General features: G+C 45.8%; 1 protein-coding gene across 2 annotated transcripts in view; it reads left to right on the top strand.

Annotated features, from left to right (window-relative positions):
* The first annotated feature begins 9,729 nt into the window (after nucleotides 1-9,729).
* The window catches only part of Fus (FUS RNA binding protein), a 13,693-nt gene continuing 2,973 nt past the window's right edge, over nucleotides 9,730-20,449 (top strand). The window contains exons 1-10 of one of the 2 annotated variants that reach the window (XM_052762111.1): nucleotides 9,730-9,835; nucleotides 12,007-12,031; nucleotides 12,187-12,341; nucleotides 13,304-13,445; nucleotides 13,598-13,782; nucleotides 14,046-14,262; nucleotides 15,871-15,905; nucleotides 17,389-17,421; nucleotides 18,794-18,897; nucleotides 20,232-20,361. In XM_052762111.1, the coding sequence (XP_052618071.1) occupies nucleotides 9,823-9,835; nucleotides 12,007-12,031; nucleotides 12,187-12,341; nucleotides 13,304-13,445; nucleotides 13,598-13,782; nucleotides 14,046-14,262; nucleotides 15,871-15,905; nucleotides 17,389-17,421; nucleotides 18,794-18,897; nucleotides 20,232-20,361 (1,039 nt within the window). In that variant the 5' untranslated portion in view covers nucleotides 9,730-9,822. Of the gene's footprint in view, nucleotides 9,836-12,006; nucleotides 12,032-12,186; nucleotides 12,342-13,300; nucleotides 13,446-13,597; nucleotides 13,783-14,045; nucleotides 14,263-15,870; nucleotides 15,906-17,388; nucleotides 17,422-18,793; nucleotides 18,898-20,231; nucleotides 20,362-20,449 lie in introns of both variants that reach the window. The other variant, XM_052762110.1, reaches the window with a different exon arrangement.

The following is a 20,449-nucleotide window of genomic DNA, read 5'->3' as shown; positions in this document are numbered from 1 at the left end:
GCCACCTTTGATTCCACAGGTATGTTTCTAAAGGCATACCTGTGGAGTTAGGACAGGACCGGACCGGACCGAACCAAAGCACCCATAACTGCATTCCAGAAAGAACAAAATTATTAAAACATGCCCAGTCCGCCCTCTTTTCTGTGTGCTCTTTGAGTGTGTAGGCTAGCCAGATTCTGAAGATTTAAGAAATATATATTAAAAAACGTTGTAAACATTCTCTTCCATACATTCTACTTTCAAGATGTAGCTCCTAGGGTGAGGTGGTCTGCGGCTCTAGGTCAGTGGTAGAGCGCATGCGTGAGAGTCCAGTTTGCTAAAAGACAAAATCAGTGGGTGGTGGTGGTAGCGTTTGTCTAATCCCAGCACTTGGGAGGCAGAGGCAGGAGAAGGTCTGTGAGTTCGAGGCCAGCCTGGTCTACAGAGTTAGTTTCTGGACAGCCAAGGCTACACAGAGAAACTTTGTCTCAAAAAAAAACCAAAAAAAACAAAAAAAAAAAACCAAAAAAAACAAACCAAACTAAACCAAACCAAAACAAACAAACAAACAAACAAACAAACAAACAAAACAAAACCGAATCAAAACCAACCAAAACAAAATCCCACAAAAACTATTTTAAAGCTGGGCGGTGGGGGTGTGCAAAAACAAAGCCAACCAAACAAAAACGCAGTGTAACTTCCAGAACGCCCACAATTATATAAATGGGTAGCACTGCTTAAGAGAGTTCTAGGTCTGGGGTGGTGGTGCATGCCTTTAGTCCTCACACTTCAAGGAAGGAGGATTGCTGTGAAATCTAGGTCAGCCAGAGCTACTACAATTGAAACCCTGTCTAAAGGGGTGGGAGATTCTTCTCTCCTGAGACACCCACTCAAAATACAATAAAAATCTGGCTGTGGTGGTGCACTTCTCTAATCCCAGCACTGGGAGACTGAAGCAGGAGGGCAGAGACTTGGAGTTCAGCCTGGTTTCCACAGTAAGATCTCAAAAATCAATCCATCAGGCTGGCAGGATGACTCAGGTTAAGAGCACAGGCAGCTCTTCCAGAGGACAGAAGTGCCGTTCACTGCACCCACATCAGGCTGCTCACAGCAGCCTGTAACTCCAGCTGCAGATGGAGCCAACTCCTCTGGAGGCCACCTGTAAGCGTGGACATTTACTCAGGGCTGGAGAGTTGGCTTATTGGTAAGAAGGCTTACTCCTTTTGCAGAGGACCCAGGTTCAATTCTTAGTCCCCATGTGGTGGCTCTTAACTATCCATAATTCTAGTTCTAAGGTAACTCCAGTTCCAAGGAATCCGACACCCTCTTCTGATGTCTGTGAGCACCTAGAACACATGTGGTGCACATATATTCATGTAGGCAAAACATTCAGTAAAATAAAATAAAAATTAAATGTAATTTTTTTAATAAGAACACTTATTTATACTTATTGTGTTCCAGGTGATTTACAGATGGAAAAACTACTTATACTCACAATAGATCTATGATGTTCTCTCTCTCTCTCTCTCTCTCTCTCTCTCAATTTTAGGATTTTCAAGGCTCTTACTCTGTAGCCCAGACTGGCTAGAACTCACTTTAAAGCTTAAACTGGCCTTGAACTCATGGTGCTTCCTACTTCAGCCTTCTGCTGAACCACACACCTGGCTTGCTATTGTTTTGACGATGTGAGATGGGGGGCTGTCCAATATCGCGGGGCCTCTGCATGCGGCTGAGTAAAACCCAAGCCCCCTTCGCTTCCCTGGATCCAGGAGGAAGGGATTCCTTAGACACGCTGCAGTCTAAGGGAGGCCTGGGCTGCCGCCTCCTGCCTGCTCCTCACCCGCTCCTGCCTGCTCCTCACCGGCTCTCCACGGTGTGTCTTGGGCCAGTGAAGGCTCCTAAGAAGAGAATGTGACTATCTTTCCTCTGGTGCCCCCTAGCAGGACACAAGCTGAAGCGGCTTCACAGAGCAGGCTCTCTGTCAGGCTTGGTTCTCTGGGCTCTTACCATGTTTGGGCTGACAAATGCCTCATCCACTTGGTAAACGCCCAGTCGGAATGTCATCTCCTCAGATGCATCCTAACCTGCTCATGGCAGAATGAATCACCTGACCTCTGTGACACCGCCTATACTATTACCTACAACATCTTGTTTTGAAGCAGTGTTTCTTTAAAAATTATATTATTATCATTTGTGTGTGTGTGTGTGTGTGTGTGTGTGTGTGTGTGTGTGTGTGTGTACTCAAGAGTTCAAGGGTGTCATAGCACACTTATAGAGGTCCAAGGACAGCTGCAGCTGTCAGGCTTGTGCTGCCAGTATGCTTCCTTGCCTAGTCATCTCCAGTCCATGACACAGTTTCACCTAGCACAGGCTATCCTCAAACTTGTCCAGGCTATCCTCAAACTTGCCTAGGCTATCCTCAAACTTGTCATGAAGCCAAGGCTGGTGTCGAACGCTTTGGTCATTGTGCCTCCGCCAACCAATCTACTGAAAACATTTTTTTTAAGATTTATTTATTTATTATGTACACAGAAGAGGGTGCCAGATCTCATTACAGATGGTTGTGAGCCACCATGTGGGTACTGGGAATTGAACTCAGGACCTGTGGAAGAGCAGTCGGTGCTCTTAACCTCTGAGCCATCTCTCCAGCCCCCTGAAAACATTTGTAAGAGTCAATTTGCTTCTTGGATTAGGCAATCTATGCCCAGTGTAATGATAATTTATGCAGGCCAGGTATGGTGGGAGGCACACTTGTGACCCCAGCACTCTGGAGGACCTCCAGGTAGAGATGTGCCTGGGCTACCAAGCAAGCTGCTATCCCTAATGTGGCAGAGCGCAGTGGCTCAGGACTACAACTGCGGTTGTTCAGGAAGCGGAAGCAGAAGCAGTGAGTCTAGCTGTAGAACCTGCCTGGGCAACATAGCAAGTCTCTGTCTAAAAGAAGTTGGGAAGAACCTAGAAAAAAAAATCCAACAAGCAAGCCAAAGGGACTTTAAAAACTTGGGCCTCGCTGGGCGGTGGTGGCGCACGCCTTTAATCCCAGCACTCAGGAGGCAGAGGCAGGCGGATCTCTGTGAGTTCGAGGCCAGCCTGGGCTACCAAGTGAGTTCCAGGAAAAGGCGCAAAGCTACACAGAGAAACCCTGCCTTGAAAAACAAAAAAACAAAAACAAAAAAACCCTAGGGCCTCACTCTGTAGCCTAGCCTGTCTTCAAACTGAAGGAAATCCTCCTGCCTCAGCTTCACAAATGTTGGAATTATAGCTGTGAGCTTCATGCCTATATCTCGGTGTTGTGTGACAGACTTTTCCTGGGAAGATGAAACACACATGTCTCCTCGACCCAGATAGGGGGCCCACAACAGATCACAGTACGTACGGATCCCACCAAAGTCCAGCTTGGTGAACTAATGAGTTTTACTGGGGTTAACTACAGGAGTATGGGGGAGGGGTTAGTCACGGGAGCAGAAATGCCTTAAAGACAGCTGTAGTCCCCCAGCACAAGTGACAGCTCACCGAAGCTGGAAACCTGCAGCTCAGTGCACAGGCTACAGAAGGCTCAGCAGGCTGGAGAGTGTCCTTTCCAGCGGCTCAGCTGGCGCCGCGCCCTCCTTCCCTTTGACTGATCTCTGCTTCTTCCCTGAGCCTCTTGGCTTGTCTGAGAGTGACTCTTAATCTTTTTTTCTTTTTTCTTTTTTTTTTTTTTTTGGTTTTTCGAGACAGGGTTTCTCTGTGTAGCTTTGCGCCTGTCCTGGAACTCACTTGGTAGCCCAGGCTGGCCTCGAACTCACAGAGATCCGCCTGGCTCTGCCTCCCGAGTGCTGGGATTAAAGGCGTGCGCCACCACCGCCCGTTTTTCTTTTTTTTAATATTTTCTTTTCTTTATTGAGAAACTTAAGTCTTGGGTACATCAAAACCAATTTCTAGGAGGGGAAAAAAAATCAGACACCCCCCCCCCCCAAAAAAAAAGTTACCACCCGGGCCATAGCAGAACCCATGGAATATATTCTTATAATTGAAAAATTCTAGGTGCCTCATAATTGACCTTTTGGTACAAAATGACCTATTGAATTTGCAGCTTGTGGTTCTTTTTGCGGAGGTCCACAGACAAACTAGGAAGTCTTCAGACCTTACCAAATGCCAGGAGGGGTTATTTGGCTTTTCAGTCTTTTTCCTTGTCTCAGAGGCAGCAGCAGCAGCAGCAGCAGTGCCCACCTTCTGGGCGGCTTCTTTCTTGGCACGATGAGCCTACAGAACTGCCACAGCTTCATCCACCTTGGCACGGAGAGACCCGGGGGACGCCAGCATGTGGAGCAGCTCCGAGCTATCGATTTCCAGCAGCATCCCTGTGATCTTTCCAGCCAGATTTGAACGCATTGTTTGGACAAGTGGGAACAAATGCTCCCCCAGCATCTGCTTCTGTTCCTTGGGCGGTGTGTGTGTGTGTGCGCTTGCGCGCGCGTGTGCTGCAGCCAGCACTGAGGCAGCCAGTGGCTCCTGCCCCTGGACATGAACTGCAGGCTCTGGTGCCTGCAGTGGCTGAAATGGCAGGCAGGGTGAGGGCTGCGGACACTGGAGGCATATTCGTACGGAGGAGCCACAGCCCTGGGAGCAGCTGCAATTGCAGCGCCAGGTGCAAGGCTTGGCACAGCTGCAGGAACACCTCCTGACTGGCAGCTGTCAGTCAGCCTTTGCTGGGCGGCACCAGCCCCACCAAAGTCTGTAACCAAGCAGTCTGGGCACTCAGACCCAGTTGGAGCCAGATGGGGAAGAATTGGCATTCCTTGGAAGCCTTGCGCCTTGGAAGCCTTGCCGCCAGCGTGGATTAGGCCTCATCTGTGCTAGCTGGTTAGGTGTGTAAAAGGGAGGCCTTTCCTGAGCCTGCGGAACTGCTGGCACAAAGTAGCCCCCGGCTGCAGGCTGGAACTGATTTTAGATGGCATTCGCAGGGAGTGGTCTCATGCCAGCCGCCCGCTACATATACTGGTTAGTTAGGTAAGCCTCCCGCTCTTCCTTCCTCTGGGCCAGGGCAACATACAGAGGAGCCCACAATTCATCCGTTCATCTCAGTGACTGCTTTGGTTGCCTCTTCAGGAAATGAGAAGCAAACAAAGCCATAACTCTTAGTCTTTATTGTTGATTCTTGGGTGGGAGGGGTCTAGTGAATCTGGTTAGTTTTAGGGACTTCCTGAAGCTAGTTTGAGTTGTTTTTTCTTTTCTTTTCTTTTTTTAGTTTTTTTGAGAAGGGTTTCCCTGTGTAGCTTTGGAGCTTGTCCTGGAACTCACTGTGTAGACCAGGCTGGCCTAGAACTCACAAAGATCTGCCTGCCTCTGCCTCTTGAGTGCTGGGATTAAAGGTGTGTGCCACTACCACCTGGCATTTATTTTCTATTTTAACATGCTTCCCTACATGATGGAATATTTTAATCTAGCAAGAAACTGTTACGCAATCCTTGATCTTTTCTGTTGTTTTCTGGTATATGATTTTGTTATGTGGTTCTGAATAGCCTAGAATTTGAAGCAATAGTTGGCTTCAGCCTCTCCAGTTCTGGGATTCCAGGTAAGCATCACCATATTTATTTTATTTATTTATTGACAGGGTCTCACATACTACAGGCTCACCTGAACTACCTATGTAGCTAAGGATAACCTTGAATTTGTGATTCTCCTGACTCTACCTCCTGAGTGCTAGGAACATAGACAAAGGCCACCATGCACAGCTGTATGGGTACTGGGGATCAAACCCAGGGCTTTGTGGAGTCTAGACACCCTACCTACTGAGCATCATCTCCAGGACCCCACCTTTCCCCTTGTCTTAGGTTTTTTCTATCGCTGTGAAGAGACCATGACTAAGGCAAATTAGAAAAGGAAACATTGGCCGGGCGGTGGTGGTGCACGCCTTTAATCCCAGCACTCCGGAGGCAGAGCCAGGCGGATCTCTGTGAGTTCAAGGCCAGCCTGGTCTCCAGAGTGAGTTCCAGGACAGCCAGAGCTACACAGAGAAACCCTGTCTTGAAAAACAAAACAACAACAACAACAACAAAAAAAAACAAGAGAAGAAAAGAAAAAGAAAGACTCCAAAGCTACAGGGAAACCCTGTCTCAACAAAACAAAACAAAAAGAAAGAAAGAAAGAAAGAAAGAAAGAAAGAAAGAAAGAAAGAAGAGAAAAAGAAAAGGAAACCTTTAATGTGGGCGTCACAGATTCAGAGGGTTAGTTCCTAACCATCACTGTGGGGAGCACAGCAGCAGGTGGGCAGGCCTGGCGCTGCAATAGTGGCAAGAACTTACAGCTGATTCACAAGTGAGAGGCAGAGGTGGGGGCAGGGAGAGTGGAACCGGTGTGGGCTTCTGAAGCCTCAAAGCCAGCCCAGTGACACACTTCCTCCAACAAGGCCACACCTCCTAATCCTTCCCAAACAGTCCCACTAAGTTCTCACCAAGCATCAAATATAGGAGCCTATGGGGTCATTCTGATTCTAACTACCACACCTTATTATTATTATTTTTAAGATAGAGTCTCACTATTGTAACCTAGCTATCCTTGAACTCAATATGTAGACCAGGCTGGCCTTGAACTCACAGACATGCACTTGTCTCTGCTGAGATAAAAGGCATATGCCAGCAAGTCCAGCTTCTACCTCTTTTGAGTTGGAATCCCGAGTAATCTAGGATCCCTATCCTTCTGCCTTACCTTAGCCCATCTCCCTAGTGCCAGGATTGCAAGTGTGTGCTGCCTGGCTTTTTTCTTTTCTTTTCTTTTTAAAGACCGGGTCTCCCTCACTAGTTAACATGGGTTGTCCAGTTTACTGTTTTTCTTTTCTTTCTTTCTTTCTTTTTTTTTTTTTTTTTTTTTTTTTGACTTTTCGAGACAGGGTTTCTCTGTGTAGCTTTGCACCTTTCCTGGAACTCACTTTGTAGATCAGGTTGGCCTCAAATTCACAGAGATCTGCCTGCCTCTGCCTCCCGAGTGCTGGGATTAAAGGCGTGTGCCACCATTGCCCGGCCTGTTTTTCTACCTTAGCCTCTTGAGTATCTGGGACTACGGTGTACCATCTGATTTCCAGATCTTTTTCTTTCTTTCTTTCTTTTTCTTTCCTTCAAGACAGGGTTTGTCTGTGTAGCCCTGGCTGTCATGGAACTTGCTCTGTAGACCAGACTGGCCTTGAACTCACAGAGATCTGCCTGCCCCTGCCTTGGTGGGTTTCCAGATTCTTTTTTTTTTGTTTTTTTGTTTTTTCGAGACAGGGTTTCTCCATGTAGTTTTGGAGTTTTGGTGCCTGTCCTGGATCTCATGCTGCAGACCAGACTGGCCTCGAACTCACAGAGACCAGCCTGGCTCTGCTTCCCTAGTACTGGGATTAAAGGTGTGTGCCACCACAGCCTGACCAGATCTTTTAATGAACACTTAGGTTGTTTCTAAAATTTTGAAATTTTAGACATTTTGGTGGCATATGCCTTTAATGCCAGCACTTTGGAGGCAGAGTCAGGGGGATCTTTGCAAGTTCAAGGCCGGCCTAGTAAACATAGTGAATTTCAGTCTAGCCAGGGCTACATAATGAGATATTGTCTCAAAATAAAATAAAAATTTGATATATAAATAATGCTGTTGCGATATTATTATTATTATTATTATTATTATTATTTGGTTTTTCGAGACAGGGTTTCTCTGTGTAGCTTTGCGCCTTTCCTGGAACTCACTTGGTAGTCCAGGCTGGCCTCGAACTCACAGAGATCCGCCTGGCTCTGCCTCCCGAGTGCTGGGATTAAAGGCGTGCGCCACCACCGCCCGGCGCGATATTATTATTATTATTTGGTTTTTGGAGACAGGGTTTCTCTGCATGGTTTTTGTGCCTGTCCTGGATCTCGCTCTGTAGCCCAGGCTGTCCTCAAACTCACAGAGATCTGCCTGGCTCTGCCTCCCGAGTGGTGAGATTAAAGGCGTGTGCCACCACCGCCCAGCTGTAGTATTATTTAAAACATTTTTATGTGTATTGATGTTTTGCCTGCATTGATGTCTAGGCACCACGAGTGTCCCTAGTGACCTTGGAGTCCATATGAGGTCTGCAGTCATCAGATTCCCTGGAACTGGAGTTACAGTCGGTTGTGAGCCACCATGTGGACACTAGGACTGAACCTGTGTCCTCTGTAGAGCGGCCATCTCTCCAGTCCCTGAATTTCATTAAAACATATTTTATGATGGGAGGCGGTGCCTGCACACCTTTAATCCCAGCACTTGGGAGGCAGATCCAGGCAGATCTCTGTGAATTCAAGGCCAGCCTGGTCTACAGAGCGAGATCCGGGACAGGCACCAAAACCACACGGAGAAACCCTGTCTCGAAAAACCAGAAAACAACAACAACAACAACAACAACAACAACAAAAAAACACCAAAAAAAACCCCAAATAACCACCCAAACATATTTTATGTGTATGGATGTTTTGTCTGTGTATATCTCTGTGCACCATATACGTATTTGGTGCCCATGGAGGCCAGAAGAGGGCATGGGATCCCCTGGGACTGGAGTTACAGATGGTTGTTAGCTGTCATATAGGTGTTGGGAATTGAACCTGGGTCCTCTGCAAGAGCAGCCAGTGCTCTTAATTTCTCAGCCATCTCTCCAGCTCCTTGAATTTCATATTTGTCCTTGTCCTTACAAAAAGTGTACAGGCTTTTAAATGCTCTAAATCATTTCATGTAACCAAGAAGCATTTGGTAGTTTCATAGATTTAGATTTTAAAGATCAGAAGGTCTGACCCTGAACTGCCTTACACTCATGACATGTTCTTAAGTCTAGGGTCTCACTGCTCTCATTTCTAAGATCCAATTCCACTTCCCCGCACCTCTGCCTAGCTCCCGGACTGGAGATTTACTCAGGGTCAAGCACAGGCTAAGCAATCACTCTATCCCCAGACTTCTTTTGTTGCAGGCACATACATTTATTTTCTTTACAAGATGATGATGGGGAAAGCCAGGCCGACTGTAATACTGGAGTGCACTGGGGTAAGGCAAATAGGATCATGAATTCGAGGTCGGCTGGGTTGCACTGAGAGGTCAAATTTAAAAAAAAGGTGAGAAATTGTGGGTTTCGAAACCACGTAAGCTGTAGACACGGGTTAGTGTTGAGCCAGACTAGGGCCACAGGGTCCAGGCTAAAGCCCACCTTCTTTCAGGTCAAACGTCACCATCTACAAACCTTGGCATGTAAGGTCTAAGGAACGGCAAGCTGAGGCACTACTTAAGTGAAAAAAACGAGAGTGAGGGACAGAGACAGATCATGCTTTCAGGAGAGAATGCGGAGGGCCAGCGCGACACTGAGTCTGACTCAGTTGACTGGCCAGGGCGGGCGGAAGCACGCCCTCCCCAGTGAAAGTGGGGCCCAGGCGAGGGGCCGGCCGGCCGGCCGGAGGAATCTCGGTTCCCACACCCGGGGACTCCAGGCCTTGACTACAGTTCTGCTCTCAAGCTCAGGGCCCTGGCACCGCCCAGAGCGGGCGGCTGGGTCGTACCATTATGCCTCCAGAGGGGTAACAGTGTGTGGAAGACGGGCCCCGGGGGAGCGAGTGGGAGTTCGTTTTCCCAAAGATGATGGGACACACCCGTAGGTCATCTGCAATCGAATTCACTTTTCTTTGGTCTCCCTGGGGTCACCGTATCCTCGGGCAAGGGCGGGACCCTGGCCGTGCGCCCCCCCTCGCGCTGTCCAACTTGGTACGTCCCGGGGGCGCGTAGGCGGGAGGCGTACTTAAGGCCGGCGCGGGAGGCGGGGCCGCTCAGTCCTCGCGGCGTCGCTTCGCAGTCGCCTGGAATCCCGTTGCTGGGCGGCCCGTGCGCGCGTGCGCGGACATGGCTTCAAACGGTGAGCGAGGGCGCGCGGCGGCGATGGCGCGTCCCGGGGAGGCCTCGTTCCCTCCCAGCCAGGCCCTTGATCTTTCGGTGGGCCTGTGGTGGCGGGCGAGTGTGGGCTCCCGCACCTCTGTGGCGGGAAGCCGGCGGGAGGAAGGAAAGGGGAGGGCGGTGTCGCCATTTTGTGTGGCTCCACTGGCGCCTTTGGCGCGGAGTCTGAGGGCTTTCCCTCTCGGCCCATTCCACTTGGCGAGAGTGTCGAGAGGGACGCTGCCTGGCGACGTGGAGTGAGGGGGTGAGGAGGCGCCAGGGCCCTCAAGCTTCGCCCCACCCCCTCCCTCCTTCCCCGCCTGCCGGGCCTCGCTTTGTCGCAGTGCTGCATCCGGGCACTTGGTGCGCGCACGCGCTCCTCTGGCCCCTCCCCCTTTCTCGGCGCGTTTTTTTTTTTTCCCCCCCTCGCCCGCCTCGGGTTGGTTTGGGTTTTTGTCGCGAGACCCTCGGCGGAAGACCGCTGGTCCGGTGTCGGCCTCGCCCCGCTGCCCGGGTCCCTCGGGAAGGGGCGGGGCCGTCCTCTCCCGCCTCCGTGGCCTCCGGGCCGGGGCGGACGCGCTCCGAACTGGCCCGCGTGTCGGTGAGGTTGGGAGAAGGACCAACGGGCTCCGGGATCTCGTTTTCCTGAGGCAGGAAGGAAACGAAAGGAGTCGCTTTCCGAGGCCACACCCTCTTGGCTGTCATTTTTTTTTTTTTTTTCTTTTTTTGCCTCGTGCGGGGGCAGACCCCGGGTTTCCTGCACGGAGCTGAGCTACTGCTTAGCTTGTTTAATGTGCTCTCTGCTTGTCGTGCGCCCGGTAGGCGGGAACGCCATCACTGGGAGGGAGCCACAGGTCTGGAGCCTCGAGGCTACCTAGGGTCAGAGAGCATTGCTGCCTCGTTAGGCTTTGTACTAAAGCTTCACTTTGCCTTCCTAAGGTCTGCAAGGTTGGCCACAAGGTGAATGGACGCTTTTCAGGGCATTTGTTAGGTGTTGGAGGGTCACGTTCTTGACTGTTTGAACTCGAACTCTGTAATAGCTCTGTGACTGCCCAAGTTAATCCTGACTCCTGGTGACACCACTCTTCCTATAGAGCTGCTGTGAAAGATGAACGTGGGGTGTGTGTGTGTGTGTGTGTATGAGTTTTGCAGGGCTTGGAGAGGCCGAGACAGGATTTTTAAAGTTCATGGATGTTCTGTGCTGTATTTTGAGACTTTTTAAAGAAGAAAAAAATTAAGCCGGGTGTGGTGGTATATGCCTTTGATCCTAGGGATAGGGAGGCAGAGGCAGGGGGATTTCTTGAGTGCTTAGTGTGCATAGTGAATCAGGGACAGTCAGAGGTACGTAATAAGAGACCCCCCTCTCTAAAAAACCAAAAACGAGGGAAAAAAATTGAAGGTAAATATTACAGAACCATTCCCTTGACAATATTTTCAGATAGTGGTAGTTATCCACAGAAATCTTTCGGTGGTTTTTTTTTTTTTGTTGTGTGTGTGTTTTTTTGTTTGTTTGTTTGATGCCTTAGGCTGGTGTTACAGCTTAGTGGTAGCTTGTTTAGCATGGTCTAGGTCCTGGATTCTACCCAGAACAAAACAGAAATCTAAGGTTTAGTTGATGTCTAGGAATTTGTGCCTTCTTTGCTGTTGTATTAAAACTTGCCTATTTCCAGCTTGCTTTACTCACAACTGGTGTTTCATGAAGGATGAAGGACTTAGCCTGTTTTTGCAATGGCATTTTTGGAGATTTATTTGATCTGGAATGCCTCCTTTTTTTTTTTTTTCCCCTCTCGAGACAGGGTTTCTCTGTGTAGTTTTGGTGCCTGTCCTGGATCTTGCTCAGTAGACCAGGCTGGCCTCGAACTCAAGCCTCCCCAGTGCTGGGATTAAAGGTGGTGCCACCACCACCTGGCAGGATTGCCTCTTTTTTGTTTTTTAAGACTTTTTGTAGCCTTGGCTGTCCTGGAACTGGCTCTGTAGACTAGGCTGGCCTCCAACTCAGAGAGAGATCCGCCTACTTTTGCCTCTTGAGTGCTGGGATTAAGGGTTTGCCCCACCACCACCCCTCTTAGAGTGCCTAGTACCGAAGTTGAATTTAAATTCTATTCCAGTCTTCACTAAAATTAACATGACTTTCTTCCCTTCCACCTTTCACAGATTATACCCAACAAGCAACTCAAAGGTGAGTATTGTTTCTGGGCTGGCATTTGTTGATGGTAAGGGTGGCCATTGTAACTTTAGTCATCTGTTTATGTATGCTTTTGTTTTTTATTCTCTTTTAGTTGAAGATAACTTTACTGATCTGTTTCTGTTTTTTTTTCCCCCCCTCTGTCCTAGCTATGGGGCTTATCCGACCCAGCCTGGGCAGGGATACTCCCAACAGAGCAATCAACCCTATGGCCAGCAGAGTTACAGTGGTTATGGCCAGTCAGCTGACACTTCAGGATATGGCCAAAGCAGCTATGGGTCTTCTTATGGACAGACCCAAAACAGTGAGTCTCTTAGTGGAACACATCTTCACCCATTTTTTCTGAGTGTTAATAGCTCTTCTTAAACCTGAACAGTACTGAAAATCCCATATTTTCCCTTGTCAATCTGTATTTGTTAAAATTTTGTGTCAGTCTTTTTTAAAAAAATGATGTATGATTGTTTCTTTGAACAATTTTCTCCATATTTTCATTTTGTGAAAAAGCATGTTTCCTAAAGAGAACCAGTTTTAGGATGGAAGAAAATGGTTTCCTTGAAAAATTTTGAAGTTGTGCTGATACATGTGATTCACAAAGAGGTGGGGTTTGCCCTTAGGTCCAAAAGGACAAAAAAAATACTGTGTCTATATCAGCACATTAAAATTTAGTTAGTAGGGATCTCTTGTGTTTTTTAAAAAGCTAGGCAGGCATTGTGATTTCTGTATCTTTATTTTGTGTGAGCGCAGGCATGCTTGTTACATGGTGCATGTGTAGAGGTCAGAGGACAACTTCCCAGGGTTAGTTGTTGCCCACCTTTGTGATGAGTCCGGTGATTGAACCCAGGTTGATAAGACTTTCACAGCAAGTCCAATTTTCCTTTAAAAAAAAGTGATTTGAATTAGTTTCATTAAGATGCCCAGATTGGCCTTAAACTGTGACCTTCCTACCCCAGTCTTCTGGTAGCTGGCCTTCCTCAGTAAACCTCTTATTAGCAGCCTCTAAGCTTTTTTTTTTTTTCCTCAAGTAATAGGTGAGTACTGGGAAGTATATAATGTTTTCTTCGAGCTATGCCTTGCCCCATCCCTCCATTTTCCTTCTGCTAATCTTATTATGTAGCCTTGGTTGACCTGGAACTGGACATGTAGACCAGTTTGGCCTTGATAGTGGAGGTCTGCCTCTGCCTCCCCAGTGCTAGGATTAGAGATGAGCACAACTGCACCTGACCTGTTTTGTCTTTACAGCATTTGTAACTGTTTTCTTCATAGCAGGCTATGGCACTCAGTCAGCTCCCCAGGGATATGGTTCCACTGGAGGCTATGGCAGCAGCCAAAGTTCCCAGTCTTCTTATGGGCAGCAGTCCTCCTACCCTGGCTATGGCCAGCAGCCAGCTCCTAGCAGCACCTCGGGAAGGTAAGGTAGTATGAGAGTGGGGTAAGGCCAGAAAGTGTTGGTAAATTAGTGGTTGGATCTCCCTTACTCAAAGAAAGGGAATGGACTAAAAGTGAAGGAGGTATTTGGTCATTTTATAGCATAATTCTGATTTTTCTTTGTTTTCCACTTAGTTACGGTGGCAGTTCTCAGAGCAGCAGCTATGGGCAGCCCCAGAGTGGAGGCTATGGCCAACAGTCTGGCTATGGTGGACAGCAGCAAAGCTATGGACAGCAAAGCTCCTATAACCCACCTCAGGGTTATGGACAACAGAACCAGTACAACAGCAGCAGTGGAGGTGGTGGAGGGGGTGGTGGAGGTGAGAGAGTGTCTTAGTTTTGTCGTCTTATTCTCTGTGAATTTGCCCCTTAACTTTAAATTTAAATTGTGGCTTTCTTGTTTACTAAGTTTCTAATTCTTCCTGTCCTTTGTAGTGGCACCATTGACCGTTTCCGATACTTCACATCCTCTCACTTTTGTTGCTGAGAATTGCAACAGAAATTTATATATGCTAAGCATACATAACTATTAAGCACCCCAGCCCTGTTTTTTTTTTTTTAAGTATTATTATTATTGTTATAGGCAACTATGGCCAAGATCAGTCCTCCATGAGTGGTGGCGGCGGCGGTGGTTACAGCAATCAGGACCAGAGTGGTGGCGGCGGCGGTGGTGGCTACGGGGGAGGCCAGCAGGACCGTGGGGGCCGAGGCAGGGGCGGTGGAGGTGGTTACAACCGAAGCAGTGGTGGCTATGAACCCAGAGGCCGTGGAGGTGGCCGAGGAGGCAGAGGCGGCATGGGGTAGGTGTTTCGTGAGTCAGGGAGTACCTTCAGATGGGGAGTGTTGCATGGATCTCCCTTGAAGTCAGTCCCTAGTGCATGATTAGTATTGTTCTCTGGGGATATGTAAGGGCTTTAATTTGTGGGCAGTAGTGTTTCTTTGTGTATTCATTTCTATTATGTTTTTGTGAGAACTTGGGAGCCAAAATCTCATTTACAGCTCTTGAGTAGAGATTTGAGTATTGGTGCATTTATTTTCCAAAGAAAAAGAATACACGTAGATGTGGATTGGAGTCATTGTTATCTCAGGCAAGAAACTTGGGAGTAAGACTTCTCTGCAAGGGAAACCTATTAATCCCATTCCTGGGAAATATTAGGGGAAACTTGTTCTGTGTATTCCCATGTGTCTTCCAGGGGAATTGGTAATAATGGTAAACTTGACCTCAGCTTCTAGGAATTGGCTATTTACTTACTCATCCATATTCTGTAGTTACTTGAATCATGAGCCTGATTTTGCACTAATTTGACTATGGTTTTGTGTGTGACTTGGTTCATTTATGGGGTCTTCTGACTGAAGTGTGCAAACTTTCGGGGAAAATACACTTGACAGTGGTATTCTGCTTTCTTATCCCACTGTCCAGCTTTTCTCGTCAGTTAAAATCAGCTTGTCCAACTGGATCTCTCCTTGTTCAAGTAAAACCTTAGATTTGATGTTAAAACAGTTTGTCAAATCTCTTGGTGACTTTGAAGGACCCTGTTATCTCCCTTGAAAAGGGGGAAATGTCAGTGATGTTCCCTTTTTTTTTTTTTTTTTTTTTTTGAAAAAAGTAGGTTTTTTGAGTTTGTTCATGGTAAGTATTCAGAGGTGGGTGGGGGTAGTCTCAAAAAAACATGCAAAAATATGGAAAACTCTAGTTGTGTGCGTGTGTTTAATGCAAAACTTTAAAAGAAAAACAACTGTTATGTGACTGTTAACTTGCTCTGCATTTTATGTGCCACAGGTATGAAAGGTGACATTGCAAAATACTCCGCTCTTCTCACAGTGTAGAAGGGGTGACCCCGGGGGTGAAGGGTGATCAAAACCAGCTCAGTAGTTAGGATAGGGCTTAGTTGAGTTTGTCTTGCTCTAAGGGGAGATTGCCTTTGGTTATGACTTTTTATGGAATGGGGTTGGGTCTGCTTGCTGCTTTCAAAGCAAAAACCACACACAAAAAAATGTGTTCAGGGCTATCCCAGGGGCCTGGTGTGAAATGTCTTCTGGGTAATTTGGGGTAGATCTTTTAAACCAACTGCTGGGTTGTCCACCACTTGCAACAAGAGGAAAAAAAAAATCTACGTCAGAAGAACAACCAAGGAAAAATGAGCTTTTTTTTTCCAGGGGATATAGATACAACTTTTTAAAGAAAAATCCTTAACTGTGTCTGAGAAATTGCACACGTGTGTGTGATAAGCTCAAAGGTCAGACAAGGATGGTCAGGAAGGGGTATATTTTAGTAGCCACTTGAATCTTTTTCCCAAAACACCTACCCATGTTTGGGGAATGTTGAAACAAAAACACAAAAACAAAAACAAAAACCTTTTGTAGCTGTTGGAAGCTTCATGTCCTTTCTTCTAACTTGTCTTCTCCAGCGGAAGTGACCGAGGTGGCTTCAATAAATTTGGTGGTAAGTGAACAGAGTTTCCAAAATTCCCAAATCCCAGCAATGCTTTGTCTGATTGTTCATTTGCAGATGTCTTAGCTTGTTAAGTGTCAAAGGTTTCTAAAGTGTCTGTAGCCACCTCCAGGAAGGGGGTGGGGTAGAATGCCTCCTGCTGCCAGATGTGTGCTAACCTGGAGGCAGGCAGGCAGGGATAATCTCTTGCTACTTAATTGGTTTTACCCAAGTTAAAAGAAATAATTTAGACCTCTTGATGGGTGTTGCCACGTCTAGCACTTAGTGACCACACCATCATGAGCAACTGGAGAGTGTTTTGGAACATGTGGTGCCAACTTGGCTTTAGGATCCTTTTGATCAGTGTGTCCAAGGAGAGAAAGGGGAGAGAGAAAGAGAGAGTGAGTGTGTGTGTGTGTACATAACCTCCCAAATGTTTTAATCAGGGAGAGGGACATGAACTATTGCCCTGCCCTGAGGATGATAATGTTGGTATATATGCTTATATTAAATACTAAGTGATGTCAATGCAATTCTACATATGTACTCAGACAAGCACATAGAAACTAGATCTGGGAAGGAAGGTGTGGACTACTTCAAGAAAAATCTTGAGAGCATGTGTTGCTCATGGGAAATAACCAGGTTTAAAACAGCACAAACTTGAATTCATGGAAAAATGGCAAATTTGAGAAGTCTCCCAGTAAGCTGGAACTTTTCTGGTTGTTAAACAAAATGGTTTTTTGATTTATCTAAACACTTAAAGCCAAAGGCTTGGGTTCATGACTTAGGTGTCTTTGTGTACAGGTACAATATTTATATATGGAATTTAGATAAACATTGGTTAAAGATGGTGTCTGGGAAAAAAAAAGAGGCTGTATTATGAAAATAAGATTTCTGGTCTATTCCCTGGGACATGCTTTTAAACCACAATAGCTACTATGTATGTTTCTTATTTTCATGTTGCTTTGGGGAAACAACATGGTTAAGAATGGTTTTCAAGATGAAATTAAAAATTGTTCTACAAGGGTTGTCTTTGGTATTAAAAGTTTGGAGAAACTGGATGGATGCACATCACATTGTTGGTGTTGAGCTTATGTCTCTCTGGTGAGAGAACAGGGCCAAGTTATGGATGAGTTGGTTGGTTAATTTAAATGAGTTACTGAGTTTGTACTGCCCCATCCCCATCTGTGCTGAGGACATTTCCCAGCCTAGCTGGGGGAGAGCATTTTCTTGAAGTGTGGCATTATCCCTGTGTGGGGACTCAAAGTAACAGATCTTAAGAAAGGGGCCTGTGTTGTGTCTCCCTGAGACCCGCCTAGAGTGTATTTTCCACTGGGCAGGCCCCAGGATAGGGTTTGGAGAGAGGCTGGAAGCATTTACCTGATACATTGCAAGAATTTTGATTAGATGTTAATTTATTGCCTTATCTGTCCTTTCCTGTTAGCTAATGGCTCCCTTTTTTTGTTTTTGTTTTCTTTTTTTTCATGTAACTAAGGCCCTCGGGATCAAGGATCACGTCATGATTCTGGTGAGTTCATGGTTTTCATGCAGTGTTCGTCTGGATATTCTTTGAAACAAATAACTGAAAAAGTGGAGAGAAGGGAGGGAGTTGAACTGTACCTGGTCAGTGATTTATATAAATATCAGAAGTACTGGATCCAGAAGTCTAGGATGGGTCTGGTAATTATCATTTCTATTAAGTCCCAGGTGATACTTTGGCTGCTACAGGCCTTGCTTGAAAGGTATTCATTTAAAGTTAGTAGTGGCGTTTTTGTTTAGTGTTTTAGTTTTTTCAAGACAGGGTTTCTCTAACAGCGCTGGCTATCCTGGAACTTGCTCTGTAGACCAAGCTGGCCTCGAACTCAGATCTGCCTGTCTCCTGAGTGCTGAGTGAGATTAAAGGTGTTGGCCACGACACCTGGTTAGTAATGGCGTTTTTAAGTGCACATATAACTAATCCAGGTGCATACCTTTATTCTTAGCAGGCTGATCTCTGAGTTCAGATCTAAGCTACCCTGATCTACATACAGAGCTAGTTCCAGGACAGCCAGGGCTGTGCAGGTGAACAGTCGTAAGCCCAAACAACAAGAAAATGCACATATCTAGATTGTTGAATAGACAACATTCAGTGAATAAAAGACCAGATTGCAAGATGTATAAAGGGAAGCAATATCTCTTGATGGTATTACTAATTTGAATGTGAAGTGCGTCCCCCCCCCCAATAAATTTTTTTTTTGAGGCCGAGTCTATACTTATCCCTGGCTGTCCTGGAACTCACTAAGTAGACCAGGCTGTCCTAGAATTCAGAGATCTACCTGCCTTTGCCTTCCGAATGCTGGGATTAGATGCGTGTTCCATTATGCCTCACCAATGTGAAATGGGGTTTTTTACTAAGGAGTCTTGGAGTGAAAGTTGGGAAACGTTTTCTGTATTAGGTGTCTGTGTTTCAAGGATAGTTATGAGACTAAACATAACATTTTTAAGGAGGTAGATGAATATTCAAATACTAGAATAAGGATGGATTGTTTTGGATTGGATTGTCTAAATCAGTGGTTCTCAACTTTCCTAATGCTGTGATCCTTTAATACAGTTCCCTAACCATAGTTATTTTCATTGCTACTTCATAACTGTAATTTTGCTGATGTTATGAATTGTAAATATCTGCTTTCCTATGGTCTTAGATGACCCCTGTGAAAGGGTTGTTCAATCCCCAAAGAACCATCAATGCCCGTGGGTATCGGTCTGTATAATAAAATATTAGTTACATGACTGGTCAGAATTCTGAGCGTTTCCCTTGAAATCTTTAATAGCAAATACTTAAGCACATTTCGAATACCTAATACTAACCTTTGTCTTTCCTGTGCTGTTCACTTTTCTTTCATCCTTTGTTGAACAAGCAGAACAGGATAATTCAGACAACAACACCATCTTTGTGCAAGGCCTGGGCGAGAATGTTACAATTGAATCGGTGGCTGATTACTTCAAGCAGATTGGAATTATTAAGGTACGTGTGAAACAGTGTAGGTGCTTCCTCTTTACCTATATTACAGGCTTTCAGGTTTTACATGTTAATAAAAACAGCAGTCTTGGTTCTGGGTGGTGGTGGTGGTGGCATATGCCTTTAATCCCAGCACTGTGGAGGCAGAGGCAGAGAGATAGTTGGATCTCTTGAGTTCCAAGGCCAGCCTGGTCTACAGAGCTAGTTTTTCAGGACAGCCAAGGTTATACATACAGAGAGGTGGAAGGGGAAAGAATAAAGGTCTTGTTGATTGTTAATAGCAAAAGCAATCTGGTTGACTTTTTTTTTTGAGATTAGGGTGTTCACTATGTAGCACAGGCTGTCTTTAAACTTGGTACAATACTTAAACTGTTAAATTTCAGTAGAGCCCTGGTTGCACATATCTTTATTCCCTGGAGAGACAAGTGATCTCTGAGTTCAATGCCATCCTGATCTACATAGTAAGTTCCAGGACAGCCAGGATTTTGTAAAGACCATGTTTCAAAAAATAAAAATTAATTTGAATGTTGGGATTGCAAGTGTGTGCCTCTTGTATCTGGCAAAGCCAAAGTCTAAAAGGTTGTCGCCACCTTAATTTATTGAGCAAAGAATATTTTGTTGTACTTTCTAAGAGAAACCACAAAAAGATAGGTCTGATGAGGGAGGTACTCAAGGGCACAGTATAAACCAGGGCTTAAGTTCATGAGAGGTAAGAAGAGTATCTGGGAAGAGAGGAGCCCAAGTTCAGAAGTAAATCTCAGGAATGATGGAGGGTCTGTGTTTCCATAGGCTCTACATTGGTAGATTGAACCCACTTTAGATCATGTTAATTTTGAACTTGTCCAGACTAAAATAGTATAACATAACATCTACAGAACCATATTCTTTTTTTTTTTTTTTTTTTTAAGATTTATTTATTTATTATGTATACAGTGTTTTGTCTGCACATATCCCTGCAGGTCAGAAGAGGGCACCAGATCTCATTACAGATGGTTGTGAGCCACCATGTGGTTGCTGGGAATTGAACTCAGGACCTTAGAAAGAGCAAGCAGTGCTCTTAACCTCTGAGCCATCTCTCCAGCCCCAGAACCATATTCTAAAACAGTATGCCATAACTGTATAACATTACTATTTAGGTATTGTAAGTAATGTGGAGTCTTGCCTAGAGATTGAACCCTGTGCTATTTTGTGATTGCTAAGAAAGTACTGTAACCATTGAGTACATTCAGTCTATACAGATGATTTAGAGAATACAGAGTTGTGTGTAGGTTATATACAAACACTAAGCTAAAACCTCCTTGTATCTTCTAAAAATTGATGATTCATTTTGTTTTCTTTAGACAAATAAGAAAACTGGACAGCCTATGATTAATTTGTATACAGACAGGGAAACTGGCAAGCTGAAGGGTGAGGCAACAGTCTCATTTGATGACCCACCTTCTGCTAAAGCAGCTATCGACTGGTTTGATGGTATGTATAAGAGATGATTCAGTTTGGTTCTTGTAACATATGGGCCATGAGGATGGAGCTTGGGTGATCAGGCTTGGCAGCAGTCAGC

This window comes from Peromyscus californicus, unplaced genomic scaffold (assembly GCF_007827085.1).
Source record: "Peromyscus californicus insignis strain IS unplaced genomic scaffold, ASM782708v3 Scaffold_4__1_contigs__length_199733344, whole genome shotgun sequence".
NCBI classification, from domain to species: Eukaryota; Metazoa; Chordata; class Mammalia; order Rodentia; family Cricetidae; genus Peromyscus; species Peromyscus californicus.
This window is presented reverse-complemented; position numbering and strand designations above follow the sequence as displayed.